The following is a 24,316-nucleotide window of genomic DNA, read 5'->3' as shown; positions in this document are numbered from 1 at the left end:
AGGTTTGTGTGCCAATTATTTCTCATGGTCTCTGCTTACTACAAAATGGCATTTCAGTATCTGTATGTGGCAATGATATACCTGTACTGTCTATACTTTGCTGCCACCTAAAATGAGGAAATATTTTTTGATACAAAACTGCAATTAGAAGACAGATGGTAAAATCTGAATCTTTCGAACTTTCCGAAACAAATTAAAGCAAAACAGAAAAAACAGCAGCATTTTCTTTTGCAGTTTGTCACAACAGGATCAAAGAACCACAACCCAGTGCTCTCACACAGGTGGTGAGAAACTTGGTGAAATTTGTGTGGTTGAACTGTGTGCTGGATATCTGTGACTCTCCCATACCCTAACTGATTTTTGGAGACAGAATTTACAATATAGATATGTAAATTGTCTTTACAATTTATTGCCTAAAAACATTAAATTACCTTAAAATTCTTCAATCACTAGTTCAGAAAAGTGGCAGTACAATTTTTAGTTTATTACTGTAATAAAAAAAATCCCATGTCTGTTTTAAATAAGTAAAAATCAGCAGGGAATACTGGTGTATCAATAGGAATCAACCTGTGAAACAGTGATTTGGGGGGAAGAAATCTAGATTCACAGTTATTTGAAGCAACAAAAGAGTTACAACTGCAACCCACTATTAACTCAGTGAATAACCAACACTTGAACAAATTAGCCAATGGCCATATTTTAGCTCATTTACAACTTTCAGGCAACAATAAGGACAGAATAAATATTTGTGTTTAAAAGAGGAGTCTTGTATTTTATAAAAATGACAGGGTGAATAAGGCTATAGACACACACACATGGATTTAAGTGCAATCAAGAAAAACCCCAGAACTTCTGGCAACTTCTACCACAGCCACTTAGGCTGCATCTATGCTGCCATTCCAGCAAGGGCACATAAATGCATCCTACTATTCTATCAATGTTTCAGGCTCTTTCCCAAAGGCTTCATAGTGCATGGCACCCCCTTTGGAACCCTCTGAGGCAAGCCCTTCCTCCATTTGTCCAGCTGCATGTGAAACATAACAGTCAAATATGAGGAGCTCTGCCTCGCTCCTGGCTTACTGAAATTGCTTACAGTTGCTGGCATTTTGCTAAGTGTCAGGGGTTGCAAAAACGTCTCTGAATTATTAAAATCATTTTACTAGGAGTGATATAACAAAGAATTATATTTCAGACAGACCAGAGTTCCTGAGGTGACACTGCTCCACCTGCTCTGTATGCCTACTTGTACATGGATTCCAAAAGGTTAAGACAAAATTGCATGGCAAAACGACAATACACACTTGGTCTAATTGCCATGTTATAGTAGGAAAAAATACTTTAGGCAATACATCACTTTCAAGCATTCTGTCTTGAAACAAAACCAGCCTTTGTCACAAGGCCAGCTGTTCTTTAAATTTTGGATGTGTGAAAAACCTGAATTTCATCATTAGTCTGAGTTTTTTAGAAGAGTAACATGAGTTTATTTGTCAAACACAGAAAACAAAAGTAATACTGAGTGCTTCAACTCATGGCAGTGGGATTGGGACTAGATGATCTCCATGGTCTCCTCCAACCCTTAATATTCTGTGACTCTATGAGCTATGATTTATATCTGTTTTCTCTTTCAAGGAACTCATTTAATTCTATACTGAAACGAAACAATGCATATGTTCCACATCTGTAACACAGGATTGTCAAATTTGGGAGGGAAAATTTGTGTTTCTATATAGTGAAATATCATCAGAAACAACAGATTATAGAAAAATTTGATCTCTTTATCAGCTGAAGAGTAGAAGCAGTTTTCTCTATAGCTGATCTGATCAGAAATTTATTTTAAATGTTGTTCCCTGATTCTCCTGCCTCAGTTCTCTTCCCTTAAAAGAAGACTATAAACCCTCTAAGATAAATGAACTGTTACTTTCTGTGCACTACTGGGTATATTGAATACACACTGTCTGCTGTGTCACTTAATTTTCAAATAACTGAGATTCAAAGTCACAGCTGTCTGATATGCCACAACCAATTCAAGGGGGTGTAATGCTCATCTATCTTGTATGTACCATACTTTGAATGTCTTTTTGGGTTCTCCCTGAGTTACAAATATAAAAACTGAAATGTTATGAAATCCTAATATATAGTACACTTCTTTTTTTTTTTTTTTTTTAATATTGTGTGAGACTGTTCCAGGGAGATTAAAAAATACCCAAATTTGAACAATTTTCCTAAAATTTCAGTACCTTGTTCATTTTTCATCTGTGTTGTTCCTTTTTAAGAGGGATTCTTGGGTTTTTGCTTGGTGCTCAAATCTCTAAAGTATAGCTAGCTAAATGTAGTTTTCTCCTTTTCTCTTAATTTATTATTTGCAAGATATCCTGTCATGCTCAGGCCTTCCCAGAATATTTCTGGCATTTATGATATCCTTGCTGAACTGAATTTACTCTACCGGGTCCCAAAACCACAAGAACAGATTGCAGCTTCCTTTACTCTTTTCCTTGAAGAACATATTGCAATAATTTAAAATTGGTTTACTCTCATCTTCTGAAATTGTTTCATTGTTGTAAACCTATGAAATTCTGTATAATTATTCTGTATAATAATTACATAGTGTAGTCTCTCTTCCTGTATGTCACAACAGCAGCATCTAAAACCAAGGATATCCAAGAACAATGATGCATCTGTAAGTGAAAAGTTACTAAGCAGGGAAAGCAATTTCTCTCAACAGTCTGAGTTCAATGGAATTTATGAAATTATTATCTCACTGCTTTGACAAAAGACAAAAAAAATTAATTGCTATATACATGTATTTTCAAATCAGAACAGTTAATTAGTCTATCTTTCATTACAATCTAGATCACAGGACCTTAAGCCAATAACTTCTGCAATGGTCTCCCACATCCCTCAGGCAAACCATGTTCTTTCCAACTAATCAAAATAAATTATATGTATCAAAATATAAATGCATGCCAAGATTTGTAAAAGAACTAATTTCAAGAGTAGGAAAACAAAATATAGACAGAAGTGAAATACAGAAGATTTCTTAATGAAGAACAATCTTAGTCAAGGAGTGGCAACATGTAACATTCTTGTACATCTTCAAGGATTTGTAAATTAGTGAGAACTCAGTGGGAAACTTTGGTGAGAAAATCCACAGGTATTGAGTATCTCTACCATAAACAGCTTGATGGGAAGATTCTCAAATGAGAATTTGGCATTTAACAAGATGGCTCCATTCAGAGAAAGTGCATAAGTTCTTCATGTGTACAGTTCAAATTAGTTCTTAATATAGCTTCAAGTTTCAATATACTAATTGCAGGTACCACATGTGAGCAAAATTTTCAATGTCTTCTGGAAGAGAAGACATTTCCAGAAATATGGGGTTTAAAGTACCAAAGTAGTGCAGAGACAAAAACCAACCAATATCCTTTCCTGGCTCAGGGAAGATACTTACAGGGAATATACTTACAAAGAGCTTTAAAAGGCAGTTTCCTTCCCTGTCATTCTAGTTTCTTGAATTGCACAAAAACATTCAATCTGTTAAATGACTCAATTTTTTTCAGATTTGCCAAATTCTACAAGGACAAGGTCTGGTTGTTTTCCAAAGAAACCTGAATATCTTTTCAGAAAAACACATGGACAGATGGCCTTCTTCCCTGCTGATGTTACATTAGAAATGTGCTTGAAGGGAAATTCTGTCAACATCCCCGAGTCATATTTTTACCTTATTTAGTTTGAAATATTACGTAATGTGAAAAACTTCATTATAACATATTACATTACTGTGGTAAAGGTCATTAATACATGTTATATTCCTGTTTGGTGTCATTTTATTGATACAGAATGTTTCATGGTTTTCTTTTTGCAGGGAAAAAATAGCATGCAGCAATCTACCAAAGTAGAAAACTTAGAGGAATGGTAGTTTACAGACAATTCTTAAACTATTTTCTTCAACTCACTTCATTTAGAATAAACACTGACATCCCAAATACACAGATGGTGCTGAAAACATGCACTCTCAAAATGATTTTAGCAACTGGGAATTGATGAAGGAGATCAGGAGTAATCAGAATGGATTTATGAACAAGAAATGTCTGGCCAAACGACAACCTTCTACAATGAAATTACTAACTCAGTGGATAGGGAAAGAGCAGTAGATGTTGTTTATCTTAAGGTTTTGACACAGGTATTATTTCAGTCACATTGGCCTGCATGCCAATAAATTATGCCTTTTGCTGAGAAGAGTAATGGGAAGAGACAATTTCTCAGATCGTACCTTCTCTTCTGTCTACGGAAAAATACGCATACCTGTGTGAAAAATTGGATCATTTTCAAAAAACATGGAAAATTTGCAGCACTTAAAAAGTTCTTATGGTGATGGTCCATTCTCCACTCCACATTCCTCTAAAGGATAAGAGTAAAAGAGACTAACTCATTTAACACACTTTATCTTCCAAATCAAGACCTGATGCTACATCAGAAAGCAATATTAGTCAAATTCTACAAAAAAGGAAAAAAAAATTCACAATCTTTTTCACCATACAGAATTATTTCCTCAACCTTGCTCTGTGCATCCACTGCCAGGCAAGCCAGTCAAAGTTCCAACACTCTGTTGTCATTATTTCTTAGCCACCAAAACTGGTTGGGAAAGTTCTTTTCCTTTCTTGCCATGCTTTAAAAGCATGAGTATCAGGTAGGACTCCCACACTTTTTCTGGAAATTCAAGAGGTGCCTGGAGTCAAACTAGTTATGAATTGTTACATGAAACAAGATAAAAAAAATCCATTTCAAAAACTTAACTAAACCCAGAAAAAAAAGCATCACCTTGGACCACAGTCCTCTTGTCATAAGTCACCTTAAACAAGATCACAAGATCAGAGAATTGAATATTAATCTTGTAGAACTCTATGTATGTGATGAGGATCTCTTTCTCCCACTTTTGCACACATGCAGAAATACATGCACAAGAGGATCAGAAGCATTTAGATTAATTTTTGTAGAGGTTAATGATTAATTCCCATGGAGGATAGAGAAAAAACAAACCAAAACCAAACCAAACTTTCCAAAGAGAGAGGAAGAAAAGTCATAGGGTATCCTGGCAGAAAGTGACACCTTCAGTTCCTCTGACCATGGTACACTTCACATACTTGTCTTTATGATCAAACTTTATTTGCTTTTCAAAGGAGAAAAGCATGTCCTGTGAAAGTGTTATAGGATGTGATGCTGCACTCCCAATGCATTTTTGTAACAAATGTGATATTATGATGCTATAAATGCATTTGCTGAGAGTCAGAGCTTACTTGCATTCTTTTGGAAGGAAATATTTGAGACACGAATGATGAATTAAATCTTTCATAGTTTTCCATCTTACTTTGACAGAGCTACTGCTTACTTTCATATTTCTAGTGTTGGTGGTCCTGCCCTCAAAACACCTCAAATGATGAAAATATTTGCTAGAAATAATTCACAGTAAAACTGCTAACCCTTCCTCCCAATTAGGAGAAATATTATCATGAGTTTCATCTTTCAATGGGGACATTGTATTAGTAGCCTCATTAGTAAAACTGTTTAGCAAAGCAGTAAAATAATGCCAGGCTCTACTCTTTACAGCTTCTGATTAGAAAACCCATTACATCTCATGAGCAATTTATAGCTCATCAGTCTCAAAACACAAAGGAAATAAATTATAAGGGAAGGATGAGCTTAGAATGATGCCTCCAAGCCTGATCTTCAAAACAAAGTAATATTTGTAATAATAACAGAGGGCACTGAATAATAATGGATGATCTCAGTATGCTTGATATAGAATACTCCACCTAAATAAGAATCAGGAATACTTCTGTACTTTTTAATAATATCCTCATTGCCTGATGTTCTTATTTGCTTATGTTGTCTAACAGCACACACCATCATTTAAACTATGTAGCTGATGACCTTCTGTGAGGTAGGGATGGGCTGTCAGCCCTGTTCTGCAGACAGGAAATTGAGGTGCAGAAACCATGTGGTCTGAAATGCTGGAGAGAGGTATGGACCTTTAGAAATAAATACTGATCCTAGCTCTGCTTCTCCTAACCTTTGTACTCCATTATCATACAAAACACAAATGGCATAAAGGTAATAAAACTAAATTCTAAGCGTTCATGTGTTGTCTGGAAATAGTGCCTTCTGATCTTAAAAACAGTATGAAACATGAAGGCACTGGAGGGCAAAATATTCTTGTAGATATCTTTTATCTTTAAAGTCTAATCTCAGTCTAAAAAAGGTTAATTTATTCACTGTAGGAGAGTCTTACTAAATTTACTCTTCTTTCTTTTGTTAAAGAAGTGGAAAACCAAAACCTATAAAAAGTGGAGCAGATAGCTGTTCAGTTTTCCAGCTTTCTACAAGAATGATTTGGTTTTTTAATAACACATTTTTTATTTTCACAATATCACAACCAGTTTAGAATGGCATTTATTTTTGAAAAACAAACAAAAACAAAAAAGCAAAGAAACAAAACATTGAATCACCAAAGACTATTCCAAACTACAGAAAGGAGACTGAATAAAGCTAGAGGCCTAATAAACATGTAAGTAGGCATATATAGCAAATTCTCAAGATACTGTGATCCTAAGACATTACAGTGACTTGTAAAATAATTTTTTAAATTCCTAAATGTACACTAGATATTTAAAGATTCAAAAGTGACTGAATTAAAAAAAAAATCTTTAAGCAAGGAAAGGATGAAATACAAAGGCACTTGTGAAATTTCTGAAAACCCCTATGCATATGCATGGATAAATGTGGATTCTAATTCTATAAAGATTCCCTACCACCTAAAACTTAGTTTAAAAAGTTTCTCATTTGTATGGGAAAGCCCAATAGGTTCACAAGCAAAAAGATTAGATATTCAAGGTCTAATATAATTAAGATTTTTAAGAAACTAATGAACTTCTAAAGGTCAAAAATAAAAATAAAGGAGTTTTGTTCATTCTCAGGGTAATGATTTCTCAGTTACATTTCTGACTTGGAACTTTCATCCTTTAGAGATTTCTCAGTTTTACTTTATTTGAATCATAGGGTTCTATCCAAATTGTCTGTGAGAGAGTGCATTTTCCAGATCACAGCTGAAGACATTAATTAAGCCTTCTGCTCAAACCCCCAGGCAGGCTGACAAAAGAGCAGGGCCCTTGGCATCATTAAGGAAGGGAAGCAAAAGAAAGTGAATAGATTGATTAGCAGAAGTGAGAAACTGGTTATACATACAGCAGTGTGATCTAATTACAACAGACTTGTACAATAAAACTTGCAGTGCTAAGGACATAGCATTAGGAAATAGCAAAAAGAAATCCAGTTTGCATGCTGCAAGACCAAAGCACAGTATTTGGAAAGGATTAGGACAGGCATTACAACAGTGATCTTTTGATGAAAACTAAAATGCTAAATATTATGATATGGATCAGAGAAGATTCTGTTTTAAAGAGCTAGACTCTCATTTGAAAAGGATTACAAGATGAAATTCTGAGGGACTATGCCCAGCAATTGGAAAGTAAGTCCTTCACCTGCAACTTATCTTCAGGAAAAAATGTTAAAATGGTTTATTAAAAAAAAAAACCCTGGTCTATTAAAAAAATGAGTAATGGAAATGTTGGAGGGTTTTTAAATTTTTAAACTATTAAGTTACTATTCAAAAACTATAAAAAATCTGCAGAACATTGAAATAACCATCAAAAAGTTTACGGGCTTTTCTACAGGGAAACACTCCTAGTCTTAATATTCTTAATTATTTGATCCAAGAGTAGTTTGTTTTAAGGGATAAGTAACTCAACTACAAAAATTTTTACATGCAGTGGAAATTGATCCAAACATGCAATTAAATGTGTCCCATCATTTTGCACTGAAATTCACGTGGAAAATCTCAGATGGTGTGAAGCAAGTGTCTCTATGTACCTCATAAAGGATTTCATTACTGTGCTAATGTTTCATTACTGAACTCTTTTGCCAGGGCAGGGATGTCATTTCAGCCTGAGGCACGTATTAGATTCTGGTATCCACAGTAATGGTTTAAATTATGTTTATTTACTCCACTTGCTTGTGTTCCAGGACTGAACTTGGTTTATTCAATGGAAGGGAATTAAGCAGGAAGGTTATATTATGGGTTGCATCTGTAACTCCTTTTCATTGTGCAGCATACCCTGTAATCTCAGCTCAACTGTAGTGAACACCAGATATCTGCAGTCTGGGTGTGCTTAAGTGGTTCCTATGTAGGAACTGAGATACCTGGTGGATAAAGGGGTAATTAGTGCCCACCTGTTTCTCATTGTACTAAGACTGTGTTAATTACATAGTTCCTGAACTGGGAACTGGGTGGAGAGATTAAACAATATGAATGTACATAGACACTATCTTCTGAATGCCAAACTCAAGGTCAAAATGAGATTTATGCCTGTTATTCTTACCAAAATACACACACGCAACATATTTCTTTATAGAGTGCCTCATAAACACTGATTTATACCACTGGAATCACACATAAAGCATCTGTGCCACGCTCATCAGATGCTTCTTCCAATATTTTGATTGGCAATTACATCTAATTGCTGAAATCCACAGATAAAAACTCAGACCAATAAAAACCTGCAAACCTTAGAAAGATACAAAATAGCCCTAAATACACAAATCCTAACGCCAATTCTTTATTTAGTTAAAAGCAGTTTTTAATGCTCTTCTGACTCCAAAGAGAAATTGATAAATGCTTTAAAATGCAAAGAGCGAAATACGGAGTTAAGAAAAAATGTGGTCTTCAGCTGGCAGAATATAACACTGACTTCTTGCATACACTACCAACAATGTTTCAGCTAATAATTTCTGTGGGTTTTGTGTGGCAACTTTAGAACTATCTCAAGATAGCGTTTCTCATCTAATAGGAGAAAAAAAATTGAGGAAATAAAAATCAAAGAATCATCCAATGGTTTCTGTCAGAAGGGACTTAAAGATCATTTGTTTTCCAACTCCCATGGGAAGGAGCACCTTCCCCTAGAGCAGGCTGCTTGAAGCCCCATCCACCCTGGCCCTGAACGCTTCCAGGGCTGGGGCATCTACAATTCTCTGGGCAAGTATTCAACTATTCAATCACTATCATCCATAAAAGATGAAGAGAGACCACTGCACTCTTCCATTGACTGCGTTCAGGTAATCCTAACACCTTATATGAGCAGTATAAGAGTCCCATAAATTATTATACTAAAGTATAATTTTCCTCACTTTCAGAATAACAAAATTTTGTTGTCCTTATTCATGCTGAACAACCAGTGAAGCTACTCCAAAATTAGTATATTATTCAATATGATCCACACTGTTTCAAAAAAACCCTGCATCCTAGAAGAGAATATTTTATAAAAGAAGCAGCACCTGCATCTTAAAAGAAGATTCAGTAGTACCCCTGATCTAAATAGTCATAATAATATTTTTTACAATAATATTTTTAAAACTAATTTGCTGCTTGTAGAATGTAAAGTAGTTTCTCCTGCAAAAAGCCAAACTGCTTTCTGCATTTTCTGTGGCAGTGTTTTGGCTCACCTTGTCAGGAGAGTTAATTGACATTCTAAAATATCTGTACTTTATCAAAATATCAACACAAGTATGGAGCACTTTTCTTCTGAGATTTTATACTAAACTCAGAAAGAGAGACCGAAGATCTATAAGAAGATGTCAGTCTGGTGGGTGCCAGTGGAGAAACTCAGAGGCAAAAGTAACCTTTGTCCAAACCTTGTAAATTATATGCTGATCTAGCAAGAGGGAAAAAAAAATCTAGCCATTCTATACTCTTACTTCAATTTTCCTTTCTATTAAGAAGCTTCTTTCATGTAAATCACCACTGGAGTGCCAAGTTTAGTATCACACAGATTTCACTTTTACAAATCACATTTATGTATAACTTTGTGGTTTTAAAAATAATTTCTACTTCAGACCAAAAAAAGATTCAGAGTCAACCTTCAGCCAACTCCTGCGATTTCCACTCACACTTGCAAAGAGTTCAGCAAGAGTATGTAGCTGTTGTAGAATTATGCATGACAGATTGCCACTCTAAATTAACAAACTTTGTGAACTGTAGTAACTTCCTTTGCAGAGCAACTGATTTAAATTCAGCAAAAGATACAAATGAGCCTCTGGCTGAAGCCCAGGAGCCAACTTTATAGTAAATCCCCAGCTGTTGTACAATCATAATGCTGAAGCCATAATTACCAATTCCAGTACAGGATGCTAACTTGTTCAGCTGCTTCCATTACAAGATTTCTACTTATGAGTCTTCTTTGTCCTAATCTCACCCATGGATTTCACCATCTATAGTTTGAAGTTCTTGCTAGTGTTTATTTCCTACTGAATTTCTAACAAAAAAAAAAAAAAAATTCTTTCCCTCACTTTGTGTCTATGAGATAGAAATAATACACCACACAGCAATGAACTGGGTTGCTCTTTCAAGGCTTTTCTTCTTTAATGTGAGGTCTTTGAATAGTTTGGAGATTTAGCTTTGAAAAACCTATGCACTTAGTTACTACCTTAAAATATTTTTTGGAAATTTAATTCTAAGACTTTAAAATTTTTTTTAAAAATATCACATTTCAGTGAATTAGCAGAGTAATCAAAACTGAGTTTTAAAAATTAACTTTGTATAACTTGTTAAAAATGAGAAGTTAGGTAATTTTTTTTATTTGAAATTTTACCATACCATAATAGCTTGAGATTAAAGGAAGTGACTCATCATACACTTGGTAATGAAAAGAATATAAATTGTTTGGTTTTGTGCAATTTTTTTCTGAGGATGCTCTTCAAGTCAACAAGGCTTTCAACGAATGTTAGCATTACTTATCACTCTTGGATGGAGGCCAGTGTCAAAACACAGTCCTCGTTATGGTATAATCAATGCTTCCATTTCATTTCCTCAAAAAATAAATTTCCAGCAGCTTTGCAGTAACACTGTTAGCAAAGATTCAAGAATGCAAACCATAAGATAATGAAATGTGGTACTTATTTTGCATCTAAGAAGGAGAATGATTGTTCTACATGCCTGTTTTTAAAGATGAATTGAATTAACAAAGTATTGAATATCTATAAGGAAAAACTAAAAGTAACACGTATTTCTTACACAGCCTAAAAAGGGAAAGAAAAGAAAGGATAAAGAAAGGAAAGAGAAAAAGGATATTTTTTTCTTCTAAAATGTTTTAGTAAATAGCACTTCTTGAATCTCTTTACCTTCTTTACTTTATTTTAACTTAATTCTTCCCCAATACAGGTAATGCTGTGGCCATATTGCTTCCTAAAAAAAATTGATCTGCCAGTACAAAAACCCATGAAGCTTTAGTCACTGAGGGAGGGATTTCAGAACTATATAAAAGAGATTGAAGTTTAAGTCACAAAACCAGATGGACAAGAAACTCCAGGTAATGGTAAAAAAAACCTCCAAAAATCCCTCTGTAAAGACATTTTCAAAGCAGAAAATTTCGTTGCTGGATACAAGTTGTTTCTGAAACTAGAGGTTATAACATGACACATTTATTATGAAAAAACCAAAAAAATCATGCTTGCTATCTGGAATAAAAAACTCCAGCTCTTAAGATTGACCAAGCAAGTCATATATATGTGTCTTCATACAAAAAATGTTGCTTATTATGAAGCAGTAAAATTTAACTTAGTTCTTTCTGAAAGGAAGAAAATACAAAGCTAATTTCAAATGGGAGAGGGATAATATTTTGAATTAAATCATTATATTTTCTCATAGGGGCTGTCAGAAGCTGTGGAGGAACAAGCAGATTTTTCCCTGTAAGAGAGCAATGGTGTCCTAATAAGACAGTGTCATGATAATTATTCCATAACTTTATATTTTGAATTTCACTTCAGCTAGTCGAGATGAGATTCATTCTTTTTTTTTCATCATAGACTTTGAAAAATTTAATAATTTTCTCTAATGTGATGTCAGACACAATATTGTGTGTGGTGTCCCAAAATGTAGAGTATTTCTTAACGTTAGAAGGCAACTTTCTTTCCTTGCTAAGGGACTTGTATTCTTCCTGATTGAGTATAGAAATATTGAGACTACTAATAGAAAAAAAAAAAACAAAAACAAAAAACCCTCCACCCAACAACCCTGGTTCTAATACAATACAGATCTTACAAATTATATAAATAGGTTGAAGAATTATTTTTTCTAAAGTGCCTCATGAAAATCTGGGAGTAAGCTTCTATGACTTTGTCACAGATGTCATCAAAAGCACAATTGGTTCAGAACTTCTCACCTCTGATCTGTAACAAGCAGTCTTTAGGTTTGGAGAATTTGGGAAACTTTATTGATTGAGGATTTTATTGTTATTTTTGTAGATTATGAATAACTTGAGTATTTTACATGATTTCACTACAATTTTTTTTAAAGTGAGAAGTATACATGCGTTCTGAAAGCAAAACTGGCAAAGTAAAAGAAGATTGTAACAATTCTCTTTTATTTCAAGATTTTGAAAAAATTATATATAATGGGTAAAATTTATTTTAAAAGTTAACTTGTATTTCTGGAATTTACTAATTCAAAGTTTGGGACACAACATCTGTTTCAGAATAAATACTCTGAGAATCTTATATTCATTTTGAAAGTGTTATCTTTGAAGTTGTGATTTGATCATTACCCTCAATACTTTTGAGATTTATCTGATGTGAAACAGGAAAGGAAAAAAGAGGATTATTACTAATGAGTTGGGAATAATTAAAATTTTGAACAGTTTAAACTCCAATGCTTTCATTATTTTTCTTGTTCTCTTTTGCTTCTAAAAATCACTTGTTTGTACTCTCATCCTCCAAGTTATGTCTGATCTGCAATCTTGCCAAGACTGCACTGTGATTGTCCAGGTCATTAATGAAGAAATTAAACAACACTGTCCTCAGTACTGACCCCATGACTACACTACTGGCTTCCACTGGTCACAGCCCTTGGAACCCAGCAGTTCATCCAGTTTTCAGGCCCCCTCACTGTTCTTATACACTGTACATCATCAATCAAAAAATGTGATGGGAGACTAAAGGCAAGATTAAAAATAACAATTGTCCTCATCACCAAGCATGACACTTTGCTGTAGAGGAGAGCCAACTTGGGCAGGCATGATTTCCTGCTCAGAAATCCATTCTGACAACTTCCAACATCATTAGAATTATAATTTTATACATAAATATTCATAACTTTTAATACACTGAGTCTTTGGATGTGAAGTATCTCCTTCTAACTAAAAAACACACATTTAGAATGTTTTTTGTAAATATATGTCTTCTGTCTACAAAAGGCCTAAGAGTGAGGATATTACACTCAGAAGAAATACATTTAAAACTATCTCAGCAACCCTCAAGTCAGGGCTAAAAAACTCACAGTATTTTGTGGAGATAAAATTGTGTTAATGTATTTCATTTGTGCTTAATGTCTCTGGGGATATTTTTCTGCCAAAACAACTCACATTTTTCCTCTTAGTTTTACCTGTGCACCCGTGGTCCTAAAGTTTATACAAAGGAGCAAAACTGAGGTGTTCCTGAAGATTATAAAATGTCATGCAAAGGATAAATGTTCTCCAAAAAGAAATGGAAGCAAATTCATATACAAAGAGATTTTTCCATTTTTCAAGTCTCTTGCAAGTAATCTGCTTTTACTTTGTTGTGTTGCATCAGATTTTCTATGGAACTATTAATATTTTTTAAACATGTAGTATTTCTTTAATTGCTTAGCTTGTGTAAACTGCAACTAACCTAGTTCAAAGTTGTTCAGGAAATAAAAGGTCATTCCTCAGTGTAAGTTGCCCATAAAGTTAAAACAGTTCAATCTAAATGCACTTTACATAAGAATTACATAAAAAACATTATGAACATTAGACTGAGATGTCACATAGTTTCACTGAAATTTTCCCCAGCAGTACACAGATGTATTATATGAAGGAAGTTCTTGGAAAACTGGAAATACAGTTGAGGCTAAAATCAACAACAACTAAGCCCCAGAAAAACAGTTCCAACTTCAATAACTGTCCCACATCCATCTGAAGAAGGGTTCCCAAATAAAATTCAGTTCCTCAGGCTGGTATAAAATTGGGTGGATATAGGCCTCTTCTGACTCAATTCACGAACCATAATCAACCAAAAAAAAAGTTTTGTATAATATTATCTCAGAGTTTTTAGTGTAAAAAGCAGAGATCCTCCTTGACTGATCAACAAGTCTCACCAATAATAACAGGAGAAGAGGCTGACATGAAAAAGCAAAGTTCAAAAGAAAAAGTTGCTCAACTGAATGATCCCCAGACAGATTCCACTGAAGTACAGCAAATCAAGAACAAAATCATGTATCATGGAAGTTCTTATCAGCTGTCAGCAAAGACCAAGCACAGCCAACTCAATTTCAGAGTGGCAGTCCCTCCAGGGATGACCAACAAATATAGCAGTGACTTGTCCTTTGGCAAAGCTTGTGATGAGGAAAACCTTATAACTTTTTCATATTGATAAAAGTGATGCTATTGGAATGACATGGTCTTGAGAGCCAAAATAACTTAAGGAGTCCTTTATGACTGTCCTAGTTCTCAAAAGCAGGACAATGCCATAATAGTGACTTTATCTTTAGTGACAGGTGAGTGATCCCAAAGGGCAAGGCTTGAATAGCAGGTATCAGAAAAATTAACTGGGAAGCATTTCAAGTTTTATCTGAGGGGATTGTGACATGTAGCTTCAGAAACAAGTACTGCATTGCATCCTGTGCAATAACAGAAGCAGTGTCTTTGGGTACCTTTGTGAATTTTTTGATATTACAAAAAAATGTGCAATGACATCTCCTAATTGGAGTTTCTCTGATACCTAAATACCTCAGTAGGGGTAGGACTGCATGATTCTTGAATTTGTTTTGACTGCATGGCAGAAGGGTATCTCACAGAGCAGAAAAGAGGGTTGATATAGCAAATATGGCCCTGAAATTTTGAGAGAACCTGTCTGAGTGGAATGTGGGGGAATATGCTTCTCCTACCCAACCCAGCAGGCAAATGGTCCTCATTTAGCATATGTGAGCTTCACACTAGCAAATCTAGCCATTCTCACACTTAAACTGCAGCAGCAGAGAGCTCAGCTCTGCCTACATACTCAACAGACTGCTTGGGAACCCTTATCAGCAGTAAATCACTACCAGAGGTGAATGCTGCCCTCTCAATGAACATTTTTATCACTTTCAGATCAAGTTTACTGAAAGACAGCCCCAGCAAATGTGCAAGAATTCCAGTAATGCCTCCTAGCACAGCATACCCTCTGCTGTACCTCCCTGCTAATAACACTGGCCTTCCCACCTCCCTCTGCCCTGAGCTGCAGTGGGAGAACAGGGAAGGCCTGACCTCCTGAGAGCTTCTGAGAGCTCCATGGAGCTCCCTCAGAGGCCATTCCACAAACCATGTTCTGCAGTGCAGAGGAAATATACCAGTCCTGCAAAGTTACTACTGAATAAGTCATCAAACAGTGTCACTTTAATGGATGTGTTCTTTTATGGGGGAATGAGTGTAGGCTAGAAGAACTAACTCTCCTTCTAGAAATAAGCAATAAGTTGTTGATGTCACAGAATATTTTAACTCCAGCATACATCAAACTTAAATCATTATTACTTAAATGGAAAAGGCAGACAAAAGCATTCCTGTCTGTATTTCCCAAAGGAAACACTAATAGCTGGTGAGTGAGCAGGATGGTTGCTCAGAATCTGCTGTCAGTATTGCCTAGGTCACTACTGACTGTGATGAGAGCTCAGAAAACCTAGCTTACTTTTAGATTTCAACAGCACTGTGGCCACTTTTGTAAGTACCAAAACAGCTCATATCACATGCACATGCAATACAGCTGTAGAAATACTCTGCAGAGACATAACAAAACCCTGCTGCTAAGCTGGATACAGCTCCAGAGGTTTCCTTCATCATTCCCATGTGGCATTCCTATTAGCATACAGAAGTTACTGAACTTTAGCACAACTACTGAGCAAGTTGGCATAAGACTGGAAAGTGAATCTAGTTCAAAAGTTCTGCAAGATGAGACTAAAGCCTGTGTTAATACCACTTTTTTATCTAGGTGACAAGTGCCTTAAAGTTAATACAGATAAGTAGACCTGGAACTCCAAAAATATACTACTTGAAATAGTTTTTTCCACTTAATGATAAACTCTATTTTCTGCTGGCTTGAGAATATTTATTGACAAGTGTCATTTTTTTCATGAGCTTCACTGGACTAGTAGGACCTTATGTAAGGCATCTGGATTCTGCATTCTCTCCTTTACAATAATCATGGATTAAATATGCATAAAATGCATTTTTTTCTGAGGTTTGTTAGCAGCGAAATGAAATTAGGACCCTACTCAAGTCTCATTACTATCACTTGAAACAAAAGTTTCCATCTTCTCTTTAAAAGGACCAATATTCTGCAGTATGAAGCACTGGACAAGAAAATATTCCAAATCATGACTCTCATGTACAGTAACAGGAATGGAAGAATAATACAAACTGTCCACTCACAAAAAAAAAAATGAGAAAAACACACACATCATGAGTAATGTTCTGCAGCCTGAAATGAAAAGTATGCTCCCTGCGATGTTACTTAAATATTATAAAAGTTGTCATTACCTAGAACAATACTGCTAATCTATCAAGCATTGAAAGATCTTAGCTTTAGAGAACAAGAGGATGAAGAGACTAACTCAAGGATTTAATAACATAAGAGTGAACTAATTAAGAGAAATGGGAAACTGTCATCTCATTTAAGAATGTACTCAAGACTTTTCTTATATACGTAGAGGACAGATTTCAACAGCCAAAACTTTCCACAAAGGAATTTAGGGTCAACATACTTGTGATTCCTGTCAAAAGTAGCAGTATGCACACTAAAATTCTTTCAGATGACTGACTGAAAGCCAACATAACATTCTACTCAGATCATAGGTAATCACTCTCATGGTAAAAAGATGATTTTTCTAGCATTTCAATATTTTTTTAAATTGATTGACAATGTTAATATAAACAGCATATCTGAATAAAACCAAAAGAGTTAAAATGACCTACATTGAATTTCATAGTACAAAATTTCTTGTTTTTCTGTTTTTCTCTATAATAACCTGATGATATATAATTTCATTTAAACAACATTTAAAAGGGTCTGCTTTGAAAAATTAAATCCTAGAGACATTACACAGTATAGCAGGATTTCCTCTACCTAATGAGCAAAATAAACCCAAACAAAAAATTGAAATTAAAAAGTAATGAAAAGAAAAATAAGTCATGATAGCTAGTGATAAAAAAGAACAAAACCATTTCTTATTTTACTGCATTTTGAAGTAATCACCACTCTTGCTTTCCTGGACTTTACATCAACTTAGAGTCAAATGTTCCATTCCCATTTCTGAGGTCATTTGAAGTATAAAATATACATGCTTTGAATCTCCTTTCTTTAGGATAAAACATTTCTTTTAAGAAGCAAGCAAGGTTTCAGAAAAAAAAAATTGACATGAAGGAAGCTTTCACTGTTAAGATATTCTCAAAGCAAACCTCTACTGATTGCTAATATAGGAGGTGTAAGAATTAACCTTTGTAGTTTGAGACTGAAGAGAACAATTTATATTAGCTGCAAATTAGGAAATAAAGATGAAAAATACCTACCTTTCGGGAATGGATTTCTTTCACATATAGTGGAAGTAGAAATTCAGATATTCCTTCAAGTCGTATTCCTTTTTTAGTGACTCTCAAATTTCCCATTCCATCCTACAATCAATAATATATATATATATTCACTTTAGGAAATAGCCTTATCCAGAACAACCTAAAAAGAAGAAGTAGTTGGCTTAACCCCTAAAAATAATGATTGCTGCCCCACTGTTCCCAGCTCTTCTCATGATCTTGGGCAAGAGGTAGATGGGCACATTCATAGCCAGAGCTTCACCTGGGGCTGAAGTATTTAACTGTGCAACCTGATGGTGACCCGCATACTTTATTTCTTGGATGAACCTAATGCCAGGGTAAAACTGTAGATCACCATTATTCCCTCTATAGAATGAAAATATTACAATTGCTGAATGTAATTTTACAATTGCTCAATAAAAAGACTATTTCATTTTCTCTATATATATGTAACATTTTTTTACATTTAAAGCAAATTATAGCTTGAATCCAGTGTTTTTGCTTTCCCAGTGATTAAAATACATAGGAAAATATTTTGTAGGAAGAAAGAAAACAAATTTTAGTGGTTGCTCATCACTACTAAAAGCATGTTGCTGATGAACAACTTCAAAAATTCTAATTTTGATTGTTTGTGTTTATTTATCAGAACAGAAATAGGAAAGGTGCCATTGTAAAAGTCTAGACAAAACAAGCAAACCACAAAATGCAATGTTGATTAAAATATAAGCATAGAAAAGTGGACTAATAAAGCCTCAGCTGCACTCTTACAGAAAAAAAACCAATGAAACATGCTTTATACTCAACAGACAAAATTATTTTGTACAACAATAGAAAGTCAAGATTTTTTATCCTGAGAATCTTGTTACTATGCTCCTGATAGAAGAGTAATTCTTCACTGTACAGCCAGTGGAATTTAACTTTATCCACTTAAGTGCAAAATAAGCACATTTAATCTAATTGCTAATTACATATTTCAAAGCCATTGCTGACTCTAGTGTACTGGAACAAGGAGAACTTGCACTTTTGCTCTGCTGGCTGATGTGAGAGGCAAGCAACCTCTGCCTGCTGGGTAAACAGCTGGGTAACAGCTCTCCCCTGCTTTAGATGAACTGTCAAATAATGCCTCTTAGGAAAGTGATGATATATGTTAAAGTATTTATCTTAAGTCAAGTAATGTTTATACAAATATTTTCACATGGAAAACTTCAGGTATTTGGGGGCTTTCTAACAAGAAGTGCAAAATGAAACAGTGATACCTGGTTTTGAAAAGGAAATGAAGAGATTAGAGCTTGTTATGGAATGTGTAATCTGCATTAACAAAAAATTAAGTCTCTATTTGATCAATCCAATAGTAAAAAAATACAAAATTTTAATAGTAAAGGATAACCTGGGAAAAAACAACAAGCATGCTATAGTTTTTGTCAGTGAATAAGTACTCAACAAGAATTACGTATTTTTTTGATTTATTGATTTGGATATAGACATGTCTTTTAACTGAAAAGACAAATTCAATATTTCATTTTACCTGCTTCTGTGGAATGTTTCTAACTGAGACACATAAAATATATGTACAAGAAAAATAGGGAAGGAGGGAAAAGGAGAAAGTAAAAAATAAACACAAAATACACAAAAATGTAAAGTCAAGCTTTCAGAAAATAAGAAATCCTGAAATTAAAGTTGCCAAAGAAGCTTCCATCTGCTCTATCTTGCAAGTATTTTTAGGATAAAATTATGGGTTTTTATGTGATATTTACCCTCCTGAATCTCAGCTTATTCCACATAGGGTTGGCACAAACCCCAATCAGCAGCTACTCACTACTTTGCTTTCACGTCATTATTGCCTTTGCTCCTCATTTATTTTATTCTGTTAAAACCCTGCTGTGAAGACAGCACTGTCAGCATTCTTTTAGACTTGTGTTCACATAAGTGTTCATTACTGAAGTAATATAGCTCCTCGCAACTATTAATTAATTTTCAAAATACTTTCAGTAACTTTATATGGTGGTACTGTTCTTATGTTACTGGCAGAGACCTAAAGCACAAAATGAATTTGTTCACTATTATTTGATACTTATCATATTTTCTCTGTTTATTTTCAGCAGTGGGAAGTTAAATCTTATAGCAAGAATTAACTGTCAGGGACTCAGAAACAAAGTATTGATAGAGCCTACTGCGTCCATAAGGGCTTTCATTTTTCTGAGTGACCTTTCTAGGTACTCATTCTTTAGTCCTCCAGCAGAATCCAACAGACTGAATGTAGACAGGCTCTGCACAGACAGAAGCACTAACTTCAGTAAAATTACTGATTCAACACGAAAAGACAGACACTACATTCTGGAGCTTAAGTCACAAAAGGTGTTATTAAAACGGAATAGGGTGACTGCAACCTCAATTCCTTGATAAACACAATAATTTTCCAGACAATTCCTGAAGTGTGTAATGACCAATATGAAATAAATTCAAATAGTAAAATACAGAATATAGTCAGACGTGTACTACTACAACATGCTTAACAAAGATGACCCCATTAAAATTATCAAAATTATGTTTTTTTTCATCAATAACCCCTCTATCACGTTTAAACAGGGGTTGGAATAAGAGGAGTTTCTTGTGTCATTGGGTTGAAGCTATGCTGTTAAAGAGGGAAATTCAAGGTTTTGTCTAACAAAGAAACTAAAACTAACACAACTTGGTTATAAAGTTATTCATATTAAAAGGATTAATCACAGGAAGATTCTGCTGCTTATTTCCCAAATAAACTCCATAAAGTTTAGGTTTTCCAGGCAAATAAGACTCAGATTATCTTTTTGGTGTGATTTGATCTTATTCAAGTGCAAAAATAGACTTGAATGAACTATGCCAGTGATTAAAACAAGCGTCAAGTTCAGTACTGGGACTGACTGGGATGGAGGTTTTCTTTCTGGCATAACAGTGGGCAGTTTTGGTAAAACAGAGCTCATAACACACCAGTGCTTTGGCTGTTGCTGAACTGTGCTTCCAGAGTGTCAAGCCTTTCTCAGTTTCCCCCCGCTCTGCCCCCAGTAAGTAGAGTGGGGATGGCCAAGGAGTGGAGAGGGAACACAGCTAAGCCAATTGACCCCAGGTGCCCAAAGGCATATTCCACACCTGTAACATCATGCTCAGCAAGAAAAAGTGGTGGTAGAGGATGAAGGGGGCTGGAGAGAACAAGGATTGTCTTTCAAAGTGGCCAATGATTGAAGACAGAGTGGGCATCAGTCTGTGCTATGTTGTGAGTGATTGTCTTTGCATCACTTTATGTCCTCTTTATTATTATTCAATATTTATTATTATTCTGTATGTTATACCATGTACAACTTTCCATGTTGCTCATTTAAGAATATGAAATAAACTAACAGTGACACTGCCTCACTGACATTGTTCTTTTCCCTCACACACAAAGAAAAACAACCCCTTTACATCCATAAAAATGTCTTATAGAGATTGTAAAAAAAAAATTAAAATCAAACATCACTATCAATATTTTATGTTATTCTTAGAGTACATTACTTTTCAGTGATTAAAACTAGAAATTCATATAAGAAGCTATTTAAATATGAAAAACATGCATTTAGTTTATGCTGTTGTCTTAAAGCTGCAGCAATCTAAAGAAGAGTTTTACTGACTTTGAACATTACATTAAAGTCAATGAAGTCCTAAACTATACTTACTATAAATCTGTGATAATGAGAGTATAAATTTGAATCACACCATAAAAGAACTCCACAGAAAAATATTCTGGGAGGAAAACAACAATACTGGCATTCAGAGCTTTTTCAAGCTTTGACCTGCTTATAAACAGGCAGAGATTTATGTTCTTCGATGATCCTGTAAATGGTATATAAGAAAACCAGAGATTAATTTACACTGTCTTTAAACATGCAGGATGATCCTTTAAAAGATTAAGTTATTTCTTCACAATGTGCTGAGAATTCTACAAGGGTGCATTACTTATACAGCCTGTACAATTTCTGCCCAATAAACTATTACAGCAGCATGTTTTATGATAACTACAAATATAAAGTATATGTTATGAATACTTCTCAAGAACTATGAATACTCAACAAGTCAGGAAGTTGGCCAAAAACTACAATCTGCAGTAGCCTGTCTACAATCTAAACTACTACAACTAGTCCTGGACTACACATATTGCTATCTAATGAAATATGTGGTGGTGTGCTTTCTTTCTTTTATTGTTCTCTCTCTGTTATTCCTTCTTTCTTTCTTTTTAAATTTTATTTGTTAAAGCACTAAGAAATTCTAAGAAAAAAAAAGAGGATAAGGAATTCTCAACACAAATTGCTGATAAACCAGAAGTGTGAAAGAACAAGCTTAGCTTTCTACACAATAGAGCCAGTGCTCTGTGACATAGATGACAACAACTGGAGACCTAGCACAGGATTCACTACACTGGCTTAAAAGATCTTTAAGCTACTAAAAGGGCAGTTTTGAAGCCAAGCTGTGGAATATTTCAGTTAGAAATAATATTTTGGAAGTCAGTAACTATATTTTATAAACTTACTCCACCCAGATGAAATAACACCTTCTTGCATGAGATCAAACCCAGACCTTTAATGTTAGAAAATTCTGCAAATCTATAATAACTTTGCTATACGAATAACAATAAAGTGGAAAAAACATCTCCAATTCCTGTGTAAGACCACAGAATTCAAAATTCCTTGGTCTGGAGAAAAGAAACTGGAAGTTGTAATGCTCCAGGTCAGGAATGAAAACTCATTACGTGGGGTGAGAACAGCACCCTGATGGATCCTCCAGTAATTTGTCAGGGATCTCACGAAGTGGGCAGTGAGAGGGCAGTAAAGCACACTGCTAACTAAAATGCAGGCTTTTTCCTTAGGATCATGAACTTACATACAGCAGAACAGTGAAAAGTGAACTGAAGCGTTGGTTATTATGAATTCACTGAAACATTAACAAATAGTATTTTATATTTCAAGCTGGCACGGTATTTTTTCTGACTTCCATAATAATAACAACATACACCAAATACTTGTTTCAGTACTTTACAGCAGGAGCAAACAAGTAGTTGGTGGGTCAAAAAATCCATTATTATCAATAATATTCAAGATTTTCAAATTTCTGATGTTAGATGTGATATTCTGCATGTTTTCAGAGTATATTTTTAGACCCAAACTCTGTCTCTGAAAGCTCACATTCTGAAAAAGGAATCATTATACAAAATAGGGAGGGGGAAAATTACAATAATAGAACAGTAGGGTTTAATAAAAGTGCCTACATCAGATGCCCTATAAATTAATAGGCATTCAATGTCTGTTGCCTTGCAACATCACAGCACAAGCCATACATGAAATGGAATTTGGATGATGTGGCTGCACTGGTATGAAAAAGCACAAATGAAACATCTAAGCATGCAAACATGCCATGCCAAATAAAAAAATAAAAAGAGGCATGACATCAGAAGAAAGGTGGCTGAACCAATTGTAGCAGTAGTGAAGTACAATGAAGATAGAAAAAGAATGCTGAACTTGATAGGATGGCACAAAAAACCAGGTAATGATGTAAAGGGACAGCAATGGGGATGATTAAGAAGATGAACCATATTAGCATCTATGTAGTTGATAAAATGGAAGATGCACACAAAAGATTGGAAGGAAGATGACAAAGGAAATTATTTGTATTGTATTCAGACATGCAAAAACCTGGATGTAATAAACAGAGCTGAAAAATAATTCCAGTGGCAGAAAAATGTTGCTTGGACATGATTATGGATGTACAAACTGAAGGAAAAACTAGGTAGCAAAAGTCTTGCATAAACAAAATGGGAAGTAGTATAAGCCACAAAACCAGAATATTTTCCTGGCTTACTAGGAAAGATAACTGAACTTCAACAGCCAAAAATAAAGCTAAAATAAAGGCAAGCTATTCACTGGAATGGCAAAAATCTGGATTGATGGAAACACCTGCCTTCATCCATCTGCTGACAATAATAGATAGCATCTACAATGCTGACGCTAAGTAGATATCAGGATAAAGCTAGGGAATAAATTACTGTAGTAAAGTGCACCAAGGTATAAAGAGAAACAAACTAAGGAAAAAAATAACATGAAAAGCTATTAAAAAGAAAGAAAAGTCAGACTGCTATCCCAACTAACTGTAATTAAAATTCCTTTGATACATGTTACTTTAGAATGGTTTTTGAAAATGTGGAGTATGACCTGGTTCTTCCATTATAAACTATTACCTATATTAATATAAAACATATCCCTATCATGACAATAGGATGAAACCCCTATTTCATGTTTAAAATTTTGATTTTATTCCATCATAAGGGGAGTTATGCTGTTTTTCATTCAAACATAGATGTGCCCTTTAATATCACCATTGTGAGCCTGCTCACTATCATCTTTGAAAGGTTGTTGCAACCAGGAGAGGTACCTAAGAACTGAAAGGATGCAAAAGTCACCCCAGTCTTCAAAAAGAGCAAGAAGAAGGACCTAAAGAACTAATGGCTACTCAGCCTGATCTCAATCGCTGGAAAGGTGATGGAGTGTCTCATTCTGGAGACCATCTCCATCCAAGGAGGTGACAAGGAGGTGATCAGAAGCATGGATTCACTAGGAGTAAATCACTGTTTGATGTCT

The 24,316-nt window shown here is 34.7% G+C and overlaps 1 protein-coding gene across 2 annotated transcripts in view; it reads right to left on the bottom strand.

Annotated features, from left to right (window-relative positions):
• SGCZ (sarcoglycan zeta) overlaps positions 1-24,316 on the bottom strand; it is a 181,987-nt gene that overhangs the window by 99,803 nt on the left and 57,868 nt on the right. For both annotated transcript variants that reach the window (XM_018906987.3, XM_050973777.1), the window contains one exon: positions 17,658-17,759. In XM_018906987.3, coding sequence (XP_018762532.2) covers positions 17,658-17,759 — 102 coding nt within the window. The remainder of the gene's footprint in view (positions 1-17,657; positions 17,760-24,316) is intronic.

Source organism: Serinus canaria, chromosome 4 (genome assembly GCF_022539315.1).
Source record: "Serinus canaria isolate serCan28SL12 chromosome 4, serCan2020, whole genome shotgun sequence".
Taxonomy (NCBI): Eukaryota; Metazoa; Chordata; class Aves; order Passeriformes; family Fringillidae; genus Serinus; species Serinus canaria.
The sequence above is the reverse complement of the archived record's forward strand: the minus strand, read 5'-3'. Positions and strand labels throughout refer to the sequence as shown.